At 44.5% G+C, this 15128-nt stretch overlaps 1 protein-coding gene across 1 annotated transcript in view; it reads right to left on the bottom strand.

The window, feature by feature from the left end:
* The window catches only part of erf (Ets2 repressor factor), a 35296-nt gene extending 20698 nt beyond the window's left edge, over positions 1 to 14598 (bottom strand). The window contains exon 1 of the mRNA XM_070985051.1: positions 13894 to 14598. Within this exon, the coding sequence (XP_070841152.1) occupies positions 13894 to 13915 (22 nt within the window). The 5' untranslated portion in view covers positions 13916 to 14598. The remainder of the gene's footprint in view (positions 1 to 13893) is intronic.
* Between the last annotated feature and the right edge of the window lie 530 nt (positions 14599 to 15128).

Genomic DNA, 15128 nt, shown 5'->3' with positions numbered 1-15128 from the left:
GAGAGCAACGCATAGAGGCAACAGGCCAGGCTAAACGGCCGGGGGCTGGCTGACTACTGAAATCTGGACGGGGTTTATCACGGATGGGATCAGGACAACACATAAAGGCAGGAAATAAATTGGTACAGAGCAGGAAAAGGGGAATCTCTGTTGGGCATAAATAGCACTGGCATGTGAGAAAGTCAAATTCTGGAGGAAAATACACAAATAAAACAGCAGATGGAAAAAACTGAAATGCTTCCAACTTCGCTTGAACACTTAAATGTAAAACTTGTGTAAGAACTCAAAATTAAAATCTTAACCCGTGATTTTTTTCATGAAGGTCAATTTTAAATCAAGATGATGAACGTGTAGACTTGGTTGTCTGGGTTTCCATTTTTGTCTCGCTGTGTAAACTACCCGTCTACAACAGTGAGATCACAACAGACAATCTAATGCTGCTTTATTGAGGAGTCCTGAGCCTCAAACTACTGTTTAAAAACCTTCTGCTCCTCATTGAGCTGATCTCATAATTACCCTTAAAGGATGGAGTTTAGATTCCAGGAGCCAGTGGCTTAAAGCCAGGGAGGAGTCAGAGGAACAGACGGGACGAGGAGGAAATCAGGTGGAAAGGTACAGAAGGGGAGGAGGAAGAAAAGTGGAAGGGAGGTGAAGAAGGAAAGAAAGAAACAGAATCCAGCAGAGATCAAAGGGAAAGGAGGATGGCCATCCGCAGGTGCATGCCGTGAACCCTCACCTCGCTCCTCACATGATCCCTCCATTACATAAGGCTTACAGACAGACGGATGATCAGACCGACAGAGACAGGCTGGGAGAGGACGGAGGGGAGTCGGGGTGAGAGATAAAGGCAGAAATACAGACAGAAATAAGAGTCTGCTAAAAAAAAAAAAAGATAGAGATGAAGAGATGTAGGGTCAAATTTGTGCCACATGCTCATTTCCCAAACAAGGACTAAAGACACTGAGCGAGCGCTCTGAGAAAAGAGAAAGCTTCACAGAAAGAGAGAACGGCAGAAAAATAATGGAAACAAGAGGAGTTCAATGAGTGTTTTCAATGTAGGGTCTCAGAAGTGAATAAGGACAGAGACCAGAGGACAAGCTGCTCAAATACCAACAGTACATGAAAGCATGATCAAGATTAAATATGATCATTTTAAGAGTGGACGCAGGATTCGCTCTGCGGGGGTCAAGTGTGTTGAGTTTTAATGGCCAAAGTCTTCAAATGTCTTCTACGAGATGATCTTCCAGGAGAGAGTTTGTACTTAATGACTTAAATTTGTGCTGGGAACGCTACTTTTTGCCACTGAAGCCTTAAGTGGCCATCGGTGAAGTCACATAATGGCTTAAATCACTGGCCTCCTGGGGACGACGCAGCTTTTATCCGACTATCTTCCAAACAGCTCGCGACGTGAACGAAGCTTCCCGTAGACTGTGAGCAATCCAAACGAAACAAAGCCTCGCCATTTGGGATGAGCGGTTTCAGAGCACAGACAACTGCGCTGTTGCGTTTCCAAGTCTGCAGAGAAGAGCTAAGACACAGTAGAAAGTCGGGGGGTTTGACCGTTTGCCACAGCAGTAAGCCTGGGATTGTAAAGCGAAGCCTTTAAGTGTATAAACCAACTCTGCTACAACTGAGACAGCTAAGTCACTCTAATCTGTGACACAGCGGCCGCCCGAAACTCGCCAGACAGAAACCTGTCACGTCCTGGAGAACTCTGCAGCACCTAGGAGGCGGCCAAGGCTGTGATTCAGCCCACCCTGGCTTGGTGTGTGTGTGTCTCTATGTGTGTGTGCAGAGACTCACTTATTATGCTGCAACATGAGGGGAAGCTCCTGCTGCATTCAGCAGGGCTCCCATGGTTATACAGCAGCATCAAGGATGTCAGAATAATGTTACTGCGGTCACTTGCCCGTATCATTTAATGGGTGCACCTTTCGATCTCATTAAGGCATCTAATTAAAGCACTGATGGCCACAAAGGGAAGACAAAAAGGCAGATTAAATGCAGGAAAGCAGGCAAGAAAGGATCTTCACCGCTGTGTTGATGGGAAACAAAACAAACAATCACGTCAGCGATGATCTCCGAGCTCAAACTTTTATCTCCTTAATCTGCAGCACCAGTGAGGAAGAAGAACACATACAGGCATGTACACGTGCTCTCAAACCCGCCTGAGCATGCTCTCCCTCCAGAAAATGACAACCTTATAAAACATTCAGCTGTAACGAGCTCCTGGCTACCTGACTGCCTCGCTGCAGATTTCAAGCTTGCTTCCTATTGTCAGGACAGAATGTGTGTGTGTGTGTGTGTGTGTGTGTGTGTGTGTGTGTGTGTGTGTGTGTGTGTGTGTGCGCGCGCACAAATGTGTGAGAGTGTGTAACCCTAACACAAATAAAGCCAGGAGAGAGTGAGATTTGGCTCTATTGTCTCTATGCAGACGCGCACTGATGCATGTGCACACACAAACACACGCCTGATTTGTACATTTCTATGACACACTGTCTGTCCACAGGAAATAAGGCGTGCTGACGCCATGTGAAGTCAACCAACGTTAAGCCCAACAAACCAGCCAGCTCCGCAGTCTGGAAGCGGCTTTGTCGATTAATGACGTCATCATAGCGTCATTGAGGAAGATATTGAAGCCCTTGTTTCTGGAGGAAGAGGAAGAGGAAACGTAACCATGAACCAAAGTACATGGACTGTATTATATAGTGCTTTTCTCATCTGATGACCACTCAAAATCTGCATTCACCCGTTTTCACACACATTCGCACTGCAGCTAAACCACCTGCTTACGAGCATTCACACACGCTGATGGCACAGCATTTTGGGGTTCAGTATCTTCCTTGAGCATACTTCGACATGCAGACTGCCGAGGCCGGGGACCGATGGATGGCCGCTCTCCGTCCCAGTTTTCACTTTTCACCACAGCAAACAGATTAAATTAATCTCAATGGCTCTTTTCAATGGGGACTAAATGGCCTAATCGGATAAACTGTCCGGTACTGTCCGGCATCACTGTAAATAATGAGAAAACACTGTCTGACGGACATGTTCTGAATCCAGTGATCCATAGACAAACTTGATACCAGGCTGTTATCCTGACTGTCAACCGGCAATAAGCCACACAAACACAACTTATAAGTGAAGTTGTCAGAAGCTGATAGACGCCACTATGGAGAAGAGAGTGATTTACAGGGTGGTGGTGTAGCGGAGGGGACTTCAGAGCGGGAGGGAGAGAAGATAAATATCTGCGTTTAAATCTGGCTTCTGTGTTGTGGTTTGGTCACCAGACTACTTTCATTTTCCTCCAACACACACACACACACGCACGCACGCATGCACGTACATGCACACACACACATAAAGTTTGGTGACTTCAGATGTTGGATTGAGCCAAGTACACACTCGTGTGCATGCGTACGTGCACGCAACCACATACATACACACATACACGTGTCACCGCAGCCCAGAATAGGCCTGTAGCTCCACATCCAGGGAGCTGGGTGAGTGACTCATTCTCGTACTCCCTGCCAATCAAATTTCATCTCCTCCTCTTGCCTCCCTCTCCCTCTTTCCCATAATGCCGCTTTCCTTTCAGCATCTTTCCACACAGACAAAGAGGCTCCACTGCTGATTACAACTAGTGGGACGACGAGCGCGACAATGCTAGAGGTTCAGTTCAGGGATGTGACTGTGATGTGAACAAACAAGGAGGGAGTGAAGAATTAACAAACCAATCCTTTCTTTTAAGTTTTAATCGCATCTTAACACGCTGAAGTCGTGAAACCAGCAGCATATTAGAATCGGAGTTTGTCAAGAGCAAATATCAGACAGGAATGTGCATATTTGTGAAGTGATTAACACTCTTGGCTAGAAGTCAATTTCATTTATACTGTATTGTCCAAAGTCATACATTTGTAAAACATGACGCGCTCTATCCTTAAACCCTCAATGCCCTTGAACGGGGATAAAAGGAGAAATTTCAAGAGCTACAGAGGACAACAACCTTTTTCAGGGCTGATGGACAGACAGCGGGTGTCAAGTACTGAAAGCCGACAGAATCAGCAGTAACTGAACTACAGTATGGAGAGTCACAACACACCGATCCAAACTTTTTCCTTATATGCTGATTTAAAATCTGTATCTGTCACTGACGTGTAGGCTAACGTGTGGCCCCACGTTAGGAGAGTCTATAAAGATATCGATGAAGAAATTGTATTTAATGCAGATTGGTCAATACTTTCATTATTGGTCAACTAATACTGTTAATTATGTCTGATATTAAAATAAATGTCCCAGTAACTTCCTTTTCCTCGCTCTCTGTGGGAACTGTTGGAGAGTCGAACTGAAAGAAACCCGAGCAGACTGTTGTTGAACATCAGCCGTCAGTTACACCTTGTATAAATTCCAAACTCTTAGCTCTGTAGTGTTGAAGGCTGTCACTGAGTACAAAGAAACTACATTTTTCTCTCAACTCGAACATGAATATTTGTCATTACTGCCAGAGCGCTGCGGTTCTGAGCGGCCGCTCTTCAATATTGGCTCATGGTGTTGTTAGTTTACCACTTGTAGCTTATAGCACAACAGTGACAGTAATTCGATCTGGATGAGTGAAATTATTAAAATGCAAAACAGCCAGCAAGGGACTTTTTCTACATGTGTGATGTCTGGGTGCGTTAGTCAGCCTTTCCTCATTGGCAGAGCCGCCGCAGTCTTAATTCCTCAGTCTATTGCATTAAAGCTGGATCCTCCAGTCTCTAGACTGAGTGGCTCGCTCCCTGTGTAAAAACATTAAAGACAGAGGCACGACGGCGTCACCGCAGGGAGATGGCAGCCCAAATGAGCATGCCACACTCGCTAGCTGTAGTGAGAAAATTAAAAGAGTGTGTCTGTGTGTGTGTGTGTGTGTGTGTGTGTGGTAATGCAAGACAGACATCACCCATTTTCATGGCATGTGGGGGGTCCAGGCCCCCTAATAAAGTGTGCATGTTGTGAGCGGGCGAGATGAGTGAGTGAGTGAGTGTCTGAGGGACTGCAGCGACTTTCACATTTCAATAAAGACAGAGTCATTCGTCACTGCCACTGACTCAAACAGCCATCAGGGACAGCGAACGGGTCGCAAATCTACTTCTCGTGGGCTAACAAACGAAGGAGGGCAGCGCCTTCTACTTAATAAATTCAACATGTTAAGAAATATTCTCTTTCAGTGTTAATGATTCAGCATTCCTTCTCATTCAGATCACTTGTTTTAATTGGCTCGTTCATCTAATCATTCAAGCAAATATCTATAAGAAGAAGAAGAAGAAGAATTCCTTTATTAATCCCCCTCAGGGGAAATTCATCTTCACACTGTGATCAGTACTTCATCACACACACGCACAAACAGAAACCCATACATGCGATTGATGTGCAGCGATGTGGAGTGACGGGTTGCCATAGCTCAGCAGCCTGAACAGCAGTGCCCTGGAAGTGAACTCGCACCTCTCCAGGTCCGAGTCCACCTCCGCATCAACTGCTCCGTACAGGACCCACTTAAGCCAACATTTTAAAACCTTTAAGATGATTTTTATTCAGCTTTAAGTTGCTGTAATGATGAAGAACGTATGCCAGAGCTGATAAAGAAGACAAGGAATCTTATCTTTATGGCTGACTGATGGTGCTGACCTGATCAAATGGTGCCATTCTTATCGCTGATGTAATTTATGGCCTACCTTTGAAGAGACTAACAAGACAAACTCAAACCCTACATTCCTGTAACCATTCTGCTATAAGTTATTATGAGCAGTAGAAGAGCATTTACCTGTTGTGGACTTCGTTCTGTATCTCGTGACAATTCACCTTAATCTTGTACGCGCATAAATTCAATGCACATCATCAGAGCTCCGTCTTGTTTTCATGATTGTCTGCATCTCTGTCTACTGGTGGTGTGAATAAATTAAATGAAATTTGAAATCTTTGGTTGGGAAAATGGTGGTTTTGGACCAACTGGTTTTGGACTGCGGCGGCTGGATCAGGTTCCACCAAACTCACATTCACCTACAACTGGTCAACAATGTTACATGGCAGGATGGTTGAAACAGACTTTGCCATCACACTGTAACCTGCAAACCCCACAGCGTCTCCAGGTCCTCACATCCTCCCCCCCCCCCCCCATTTCTTCTTTGATCTGCCTGGAGGTGAGACATGTGCTGCAGCCTGTTGGCTATACTCTGCGTGTGTGCGTTTGAGCTCAACGCGGAGAAAATGCAGTGTATATTTTTGTTATGGGGAGAAAAGGGTTCTCCAAAGATGTGTGTGAGAAAGACAGATGGTGTGAGTGTGTGTTCAGCCTGCGTGCAATTTAGTGAAATTTTTTCTTAGGCAGTTAGCCTTTAGCTAACACAGGCTTCATGTATTTTAGGTATGAAACACACACAGAATAACATCAAACATAAACACACACCACACACACAGAGCCACAGAGTAACAGGACAAGCTGTGAGGGCCATAAAAGACAGAAAGGAAAAACCAGTGTTCCCAACAGACCAACGGCTGGAACATACACCGCTTTCTCCACTCGCCGTTTTCCCTCACAGACCCAGGCAGGTTTTCTTAAATCTGAGTGTCCAAAACAAGATGTCAACTTCCAGTAAAGTCAGCAAAACCTTCCCCGGCTCTCTCTGACTTCATTTACTCAAAGCATTACATCATTCATCTCTATTTTCAGGCTGTGCATCGAAACACTGCTGCAAGAAATCTGCAATGAGCACACAGCATCTTCAGGTGGCACAGATCTGATGGGAGGTTTAATACACAGCTGATAGAGGATGCTGGAAGGCCGATATATTATTGATAGTTTGGAGCTGGAAAAAGCTGATTGTGTCAGTTTTCAGTTGTCCTGCTGTTTCTGAAACGTCCTATCTGTGTAGATGAATCGGTCGACCGCTAATACCTGGTACGCCAACCTGCAGGTGAGAAATAGGCGCCTCCTCTGATAATAAGAAGTGAGTGTTGAAGTAAACTCCCAGTGTCGTAAAAATGATCTGACTCGTTCTGTCGTACGTCAAAATCACTTAAAATCAGCTGGAGGAAACAGTCCCCTTTAATATCAGACATATTCCTTTCAGCCCCTGCTCAGCGCCAGCTGAAATGTGTGCTGGCTCTGGATTTAATGACTTTGGATACAAGGACGCTTTTACGCATAATGATCTTTCCTTTCAATCTGAAGTCTGCAGCCACTTGTCATGCACATGCATTCTTCTAAAAACTCCCTTCAAGACCTTTTTTGCGCATGACCGACAAATCGGGTTCCTTCAGCAGGAGGCTAGCTGTATTTACCGCTCTTCTTCAATCGTTTAGCCTGATTACAGAGTCAGTGAATTAAACACACCAAAGGTACATTCAGAGGAGACCAGGCAAACATATGTAAAACATATGTAGCATGACTCAGTGTTGGCCCCGTTAAATAAAATTAGAAATTTTACTGTCCCAGGGTGCGTGGGCAGTCCTTACTTTTGAACCACACTGAACTTCAAGACACTGACACACTTGTACAAAATGTCTCTGGAGGTTTAAAAGCAGTATATTCCAACAGTTTGGTTTCAATTATGCCCTTAGCTTGAATTTCTCCTGCCTTTTCATGAAGCTTTAGGTAGCAACCTATCCAGCAGAGTGTGGTTTGAAGAAACGAATATTTAGATGAGTACCAAGATTCCTATTTGTGAGAGTATGGATAAAAATCTGCTTGGCATTTCTTAAAGCGAGACATTTCAAATTTTCAATCAAGCACTGTGGGATAAAAATGCAGGTGCAAAGCCAACAAGTGTAAAGGCAGGGAAAGTCTGGGCTGGATCAACCCAGTCCAAACAACCACAAAACCCAAACTGTGCTCTTTTTCTCTCTGCAACCTGTTGGCATGGGTTCCTGCTCAGTGGCTCTTACGGTGGCCTCCTTTGAAAAAAGTGAATCCAACTTATTTTGCAGCATTTTACTGGTTTCTAAATCAACTGACTTTTTTTTCTTACGGAAGACTTTCCACCAGTGCAGCAACTCATTGCCAACGAACGCCAGAGTCGCATTTTAGTGTGTCAATGCTCCCATTTCATTGTAAAAACATTATAACCTAGATGTTGCCACCTCCTGTAGGTCTCTCTTATTGCCAGAACATACCCTGGCAGGCTACCTCGAAGCACTCCTCTTTGCTAAAACAGACTACCTCGAAACATATGGAATTTGGTGGATATTTTTGCTCTGACAGCATCTTGGTCATAACTACTTTAGAAGTGGCAGCGGTAATGTGGGCAGTATTATACAGAACCACACAGGACCACACCTAGTCTGCCCCCTTATCCTTTCCTCAGGGAGCAGGAGGCCGACTCACGTGTCGGTGAAGGCCGAGCCCCATCCACCTGGCCATAAATGACGCCAAACCAACCAGGGCATCGTACCACGGATGGCAGCCATAACACCCAGTACAACTCTCCACACCTCTGTCAGTGAGGATGACTCCAGCCAAAACAGCCAGACAAAGCACAAACCTACCTCTCCACCTTCTGTCTCTCTCAGCCTTGGTTTGGTTCAAAAACCTCCAAAAGAGCTCCAAGGGCAAACAGTGTAAAAAAAAAAACAGTCTGCATTTTTGATGAACAAAGGCTTTGCAAGCTTCACGTAGAAGGCCAGCTCGATAAATCCATTAGTCTGATGGGCAGATGGTTCAGGGCTGAGCTTTGTTCATCACTGCGTCACTAAAAAGATTCAAGAACAACACTGAAGCCGGAAACCTGGTATCCTGTCAGGTGTTTGAGAGATATCTGTCCTGCTGCAGAACCTTCTTTATCTGCTCGGTGAAGCGAGCCGCTGGTTCCACTTGGCCTGCTCTGTCCTTTCATCTGCCCTACTGGGGGTCGACGGTCACAGAGCCAACACAGATTCACTCAATCATAAATACTCTCAGATACCGAGCAGGCAGAGGTTTGCGAACACGTCTGAGCTGGTGAGGACATTCTTTGGACTAAAATGCGGCGCTGTCTGTCCTTTACAAATGACAGTGCGCAGATAAGGAGGTAACCAGCACTCTGTCTAAGCCAGGCCTGCATTTCTGCTTTTTGAGAGCTCCAAAACTGAAATCCTCCTCATGAAATTACACAGAAAGATAGTGCTTAGGAACACCTTGGCTTCACAATGTCCACACCATTTCACATGAAATATGTAGCTTCAAATAGTCTAATTAGTCATAAAACAGCTATTGGTGGTGTGTCCTCCTTTTGTATACATGTTGACAATGTGAACCCACAATAAAATACAATTCCTCCACCTAAAATATCAACATAGCTGTCAGGCTTTGGTGTCAGCCTCTCTATCAAGGAGCAAGGGCTTCTCTCTAAACCCAACACTTTATACAGATGTTCAACAACCACAGAGAGAGAAATTCATCATCGAAGAGCCAGAGAGAACAATTTCTGCTCCAACAGTAGTCTCAATAGACCATAATACAGTACAGCCCCAAGATGTATTCCAATTAGAGTAAGGGGTGTAACACCCATTTATTCTCCAGCAGAAAAAGGTTTCTCTATTGTTATTGCTTTTCCACCTGCATGTACAGCCCACAGCTGTCTTTGGGCATTGTTAAAAGTCATCCTGGGAAATGCAGGAGATGACTAATTGCAGTATGAGTCAGGTAGATGTACAGTGTGTATAAAAATGAAAATTACCACATGATCCAAAATAACTAGTGTATTGCAACATTACAAATTAATGATTCCTTATGGTCTATATCTGAGCTGCTGCACAACAATAACAAACAGGTTCTTCTAAATTTTCTCTCTGACATAAAGCAACGTCTGTTTTAAAACACTGGAGCATACAGATTTCATAATACTTCTGTGTACCACATATCAGCTCAGTTGAGACAGGAAAAATCCAAAATCCTAAAAAACAAAAGCACCAAACTGAAACCACTTTTTGAAGAACAGCTAACAATGCAACTCTGACGCAATTACAGCAATTCACAAATGGGATCTTGAGCATCTTAAACCCTAAATAAAACTTGCAAGCGCTGGTGTCTCTCAACACTCAACTCTCGGGCTGATTGTCAGGCTTTCCTGTGCGTGAGGCCCCAGTGTTTGTTTGGCCTGCATGTCCCAGCTCGTGCAACCTGTTGTCTATTCTCTCAGCTTTGTGTGGGTCACTAAAGCCACTGTACACACACACTTCCAGGAAAAGAGAGCTGCCGTAACATCGAGAGATGATCATAGCAACACTGACCTGGGTCGCCACTTGACAACACACCAGAGAAATGCTGACGTCACACGGCAGTACTTTTTCCAGGGTCTGCTTGCCCGGGCTCGGCTCAGTTGTAATCAGGAATGTGATCGGGTCAACCTTTGCACTGACTGATCACTCACAGTAACCACATAATGGGAGGAAAACCAGGGAAAGGGTACATCCTGTGAGCAACATTGGCATTCAGAGCTTTTTGGTTGTGGCATTTTCCTCCTAAATGCATTCTGTCATGATGCATTACCTGTTGGAGAGACGTGACCCTGGCCTGTGCTCTCATGTTTATGGACTGACTGTTACTGTCACAAATGATATATACTTGCTTTTCCACAAATAAAAAATATTTGACCTGCACACTGTAAGGCACATCAGTACAAAATACAAGTAACTATAACTAATCGTCCATTCCTCTTTAATGTCAAGTGACATAAACACTACACAAACTGCAGCCGGCTAGCAGCACATGACGCCTCAGCATCACCCCTAAAACACAGAGACTGCACAATCACATCGCTGTACACTTAAGTCGCCAGCACCTACCCTGAAAGTTTCCCTAAGACAAACAACTTGGTCTCAACTTGTAGTGTAATTGTGCTGCTGGTGCCAACAGCATAATTCAGTATAATGGTGAGACAGTGACACAACAGAGTCCTTCCCAAAGGAAACTAACAGCGTCTTTTTACTTAACAAAATGAGCCCTCGGTTCATTAGCTTTGGTCTAACCAGTGTTATTAGAGCTATTTGAATCTGTATAAAGACGTCTAGTTGTTCTTCCTGTAATTACAATAGGCTGAGGCAACTGCCCGCGACCAAATGGTCTTCCTCAAGGGCAATTTGGTCTCGCTGGTAAAAGTCAAACACTCACTTTGTTGTGACCACATCAATGTCAGGTAGAGCCACACAGTGACAGACATATGGGTGCACACGTGCAGGCGCGTGTGCATGGCGCGTGCACACACATTTACACCCACAAACACATAAATACGCTTAGAGTCATAAACAGCAGCCCAGCCCTTACCAGACTTAACACCAGCTAATTGCTCATGTATGGCTCCTTTCACTCCACACACACTCACACACACATACAGAGTGCAACAAAGCGTGCCGGCTCGTCGGTCTGGGCCGTCTACAGCTGTGACGTCTCGCATGTGGCCCTGTGTTGATATAAGGAGTAACACAAGTGGAAAATTGGAGCTGGTGGGGCCAGACTGCTGACTTCCTGATAGGAAGAGAGCGGAGGGTGACCCATATATACATAAAGTGGTCAACACGCTCCAGCACCAAGGGAAATGCAAAAGGGACAGACAAAGGGTCTGTGTAGCTCCACGCATAAACTAATGTGGATACAGATCAGTGTTACTCAATGGGGCCCTTTGATCCTTTTCATTAGCATGAGTCTAAATACAAAAATGTAAGAATGACCCACATCCTACTGATGTGACTGCAAATGCTACACAACTTCTTTTAGAGTTGTGACCATTGTAAGAAAGTAACAAGGGAAGTTGGCATGAATCATATCATAAAGGCTAAAAAACAGGAACTACTGAAAACTAACAATTCAAGCTGACTTTCATTAAAAAGCTCATTTAAGCTGTTTGTAAGATGAACAGCGTCACAAAACCAGAAGGTACATTATAAATAGACAAAAGGAGCTGTCTTGCTGCATGGGACAGGGCTAAAACAAGGCTGTCTACTTTTAAAACTAAAAGGAAGTGCAGCATACCCTTGCTAATCTGGTCCTCTGGATAATGGAAGCCATGAGAAAACAATGCTCAGACGCCTGAAATAGGCCACAATGACACGTTAGTCTGAGTGGTGCTTAAATTACCACTTTTGCATATTGAGAATATCCTGAAATTTTATTTGCAAAGGTTATGATCTGACCACATGAAACAAAAATAATCCAACTATTCACCACAGTCAAGAACTTTGACTTGGCTGCCCGATACCTGCAAAGCATCTTCTGCGTGATGAGCTCTGTGTTCAAGATCACAAAGTTTTGTTTCATGACTCAAGCACTTTGGGGCTATGCCACCAATGAGCACCCTGAAAACAAAAAGAAATGCATCAGCAAAAGATCTGACAGCTAACTTTGGTTACGAGCATTTCAGCGCTGTATTTCCCACCAGAATAAGATGTTTACACACCCACATGGCCTCAGAACACACGGCCAAAGGCCCAACTCTGGGAAAAAAAGTTGAGTTTTCTCATAATTGTTTTGAGATATAAAAAGTTATCTGAGGCAGCACAGAGATCTGAAAGACACACAGTATCTCTAATTACGAGGTTGTGTTGCGGTGTGGCATTCCCCACTTAAACATCCATTATGGGCTCTGGATTTTCGCCGGCCCAAGATTACCATACAGGACGAAACTGAGCCGAGGAGAGCCGAAATGCATAAAGGAGGAGAAATCATGAGTTATGGGTGGAAACTCATTATCAATTCAATAACAATGAAATTGTATCATCAAAGAAATCTGGGTTGAAATCTATAAAGCCGTGAACTCCCTTGATAAAACCCAAATCCAATGAACGTGTGTGTCAAAGGTCAAATGGCTTCACTCACAGGAGGCTAACTGTGTAAACTAAGGGGACTTAGGGGAAGGGGAACTATGTTTCCTGATTTCATTTTATCTTTGTCTGATAACCTCTGCGACAACCGAACTTATCAACTGCAACAGCAGTTCATTACGTTCCTGATCCAATCCAATCACCTGGATCCTCAGTCCATTTTCTACCTTTCACTGCAGGCTGTGACGTGGTGACGAATGGAAAAGTAATCCCCAAATCATACAAATGAAATGTACACAGCAACAATATGAAAAGATACTGTGGAGTCATTTCCTTTAAATAAATATATGTGGGTGAGCTTTACGTTTCACTGGGCTTAAACCCTACTCAACACACTTGATTCAGAAAAGTAATCTATGCAAGCCATACATCTCTAGATGCCTGGTCTCTCTTCTCAAATTAGCCGTTTTTCTTGCACTTCTCTGTAAGTTATGTCCCTGCAGTATGAATTAAAAAGACCTTTCCCTGCCTTTGTTCTTCAGGTTTAAGGAGTGTGGTGGGCGGTGGGTGCACTCTCAAGGCTCTGAGGAGTCACCCATTAGCTGTTACATGTGGTGTTGATTAAAGGCAAATTAAGCTTTTGTTCCACTAAATTTAGCTCGTCCTGTGCTGAGGCATCGAGGCGATCTCAAATGCGAAGCTATCGCAGTCGGGGTCAGCGCACTTTGGCCCTGACCCTGACTCTTTACCACTGACCCGGTAAATTAAGCTAAGTTACTGCTCCCACTGTAAATCGCCCAGCATAGCAGCTAGCTTCACACATTCATGTTAAGAAAAATACCGTGGAAATAAGTTAAAAACACCCCTTATTGGTTCCATCGATCCACTGTAGGTGGAAAAACAACGTGGTCGTGAGTGGGATTCACTTTTTTGGTTAGCTGAAACAATAACAAGCGACTCGGATGGATCCACCCTAGCGCCATAATTTTGTCACACTTTCCCTGGAGCGGAGAGTTTGTTAGCGTGCTAACCAGCTAGCCACCGCCGCTACGCGCTGTTGTTTTCATCTAGAGAACAACAGCGGCGCCCGAAAAGTTTCTTTAATAAGTGTGGCCGTCGACTTACCCGACTCTCCCGGGGTTTTCATCTTCGTTGTCGTCGTCGGCGTGCCGCTTCAGTCACTTTCCCCGTCGACTGGTAACTTTGCACTGTGGTTAGCTAGCCTTTAGCCAAGTTAGCTAGCGAAGTTAGCAGTGACACCCCACTCCTTCCTCCGGTGTTGTTCTCACAAGTGGCTCGTTAGAAAGAACCTGCCCCGATTGGGAGCTCGACTTTTTAAGTAAAAAAAAACCCTCCGCTAACTTCACCTAGTCTTCTGTGCTGTATCTCGACACATCGGCGTTTGCTCGAAAACTTTTGTGCCGGTATATTTGTTTTTAAGTACGGGGCTTCTGATGCGAAAAGTTGCCCCGAGCCTCTGGGGGGAAATCCAGTCGCCCGGGTCTGAATGGCGCAGGTCGAAGTTTGAAGGAGTCGTGCTGCCGTTGGTCGGTGCTGGAGCAACGGAATGCGACGGGTCTAAATTTTCTTCCCGTTTGTTGCAACCATGTCGCATGGTCGATTCCTCCTCCACATCATCATCCTCGCCGACAGTCAAAACAGCGGCGCCTCTGAAAGGAACACAAAAGCCAAAGCCAACTCTGTCCTTTCTCTGCGTCTCTTTCTCCGACACGGACTTTTTCTTTTTCCACTCACTCACTTCGTGTTCTCTCAACCCCCCCTTTCTCTGTCGGGGTGTCGTGTTTCGCTCTCCTCCTGCCACACGGGGCCGCCCACGCTGACCCACGGAGGGAGGGAGGGGGAGAGGAACTGAACGCCCACTTGTTGCCAAAGATCGTCTATGTGTCCAGAAGATTAGTTTTCCTTTCAGTCCAACTGTGAGCTGGCAAGAACTTTAAGGAGTAAAACAAAATCAGACAGTGTACAAAGATGAAAAGATTATTGCTACTATTTAATAATTCTATTAGAATCATAAACTTATAGTAACCCATGTACACTTAATTATGCATATTTACAAAACAAGCACAACTGAGATACAATATTTCTGTTCACGTTTATTGTAACTTTACTGTGTAGAGCCATTTTATTCAAATTCGGTACGAAATAAACAATAAGACTTAAAAAAAAACAAAAAAAAAAACAAATATAGGCTTTTGGATTGAATTGCACATGAAACAAATTTTTTTTGTGTGTATATTTCCATTTGTGATGAGTGAGGGTTTTTGATCATGTTTTTTATTTCCCAGATAATTTGGGGGTTTTAGCAATCAAAGGGCAAGTTTACATCCTGCACTTAAAAA

This window comes from Chaetodon trifascialis, chromosome 17, assembly GCF_039877785.1.
Source record: "Chaetodon trifascialis isolate fChaTrf1 chromosome 17, fChaTrf1.hap1, whole genome shotgun sequence".
NCBI lineage: Eukaryota > Metazoa > Chordata > Actinopteri > Chaetodontiformes > Chaetodontidae > Chaetodon > Chaetodon trifascialis.
Note: the sequence above shows the minus strand (reverse complement) of the source record. Positions and strands in the feature narration are given on the sequence as shown.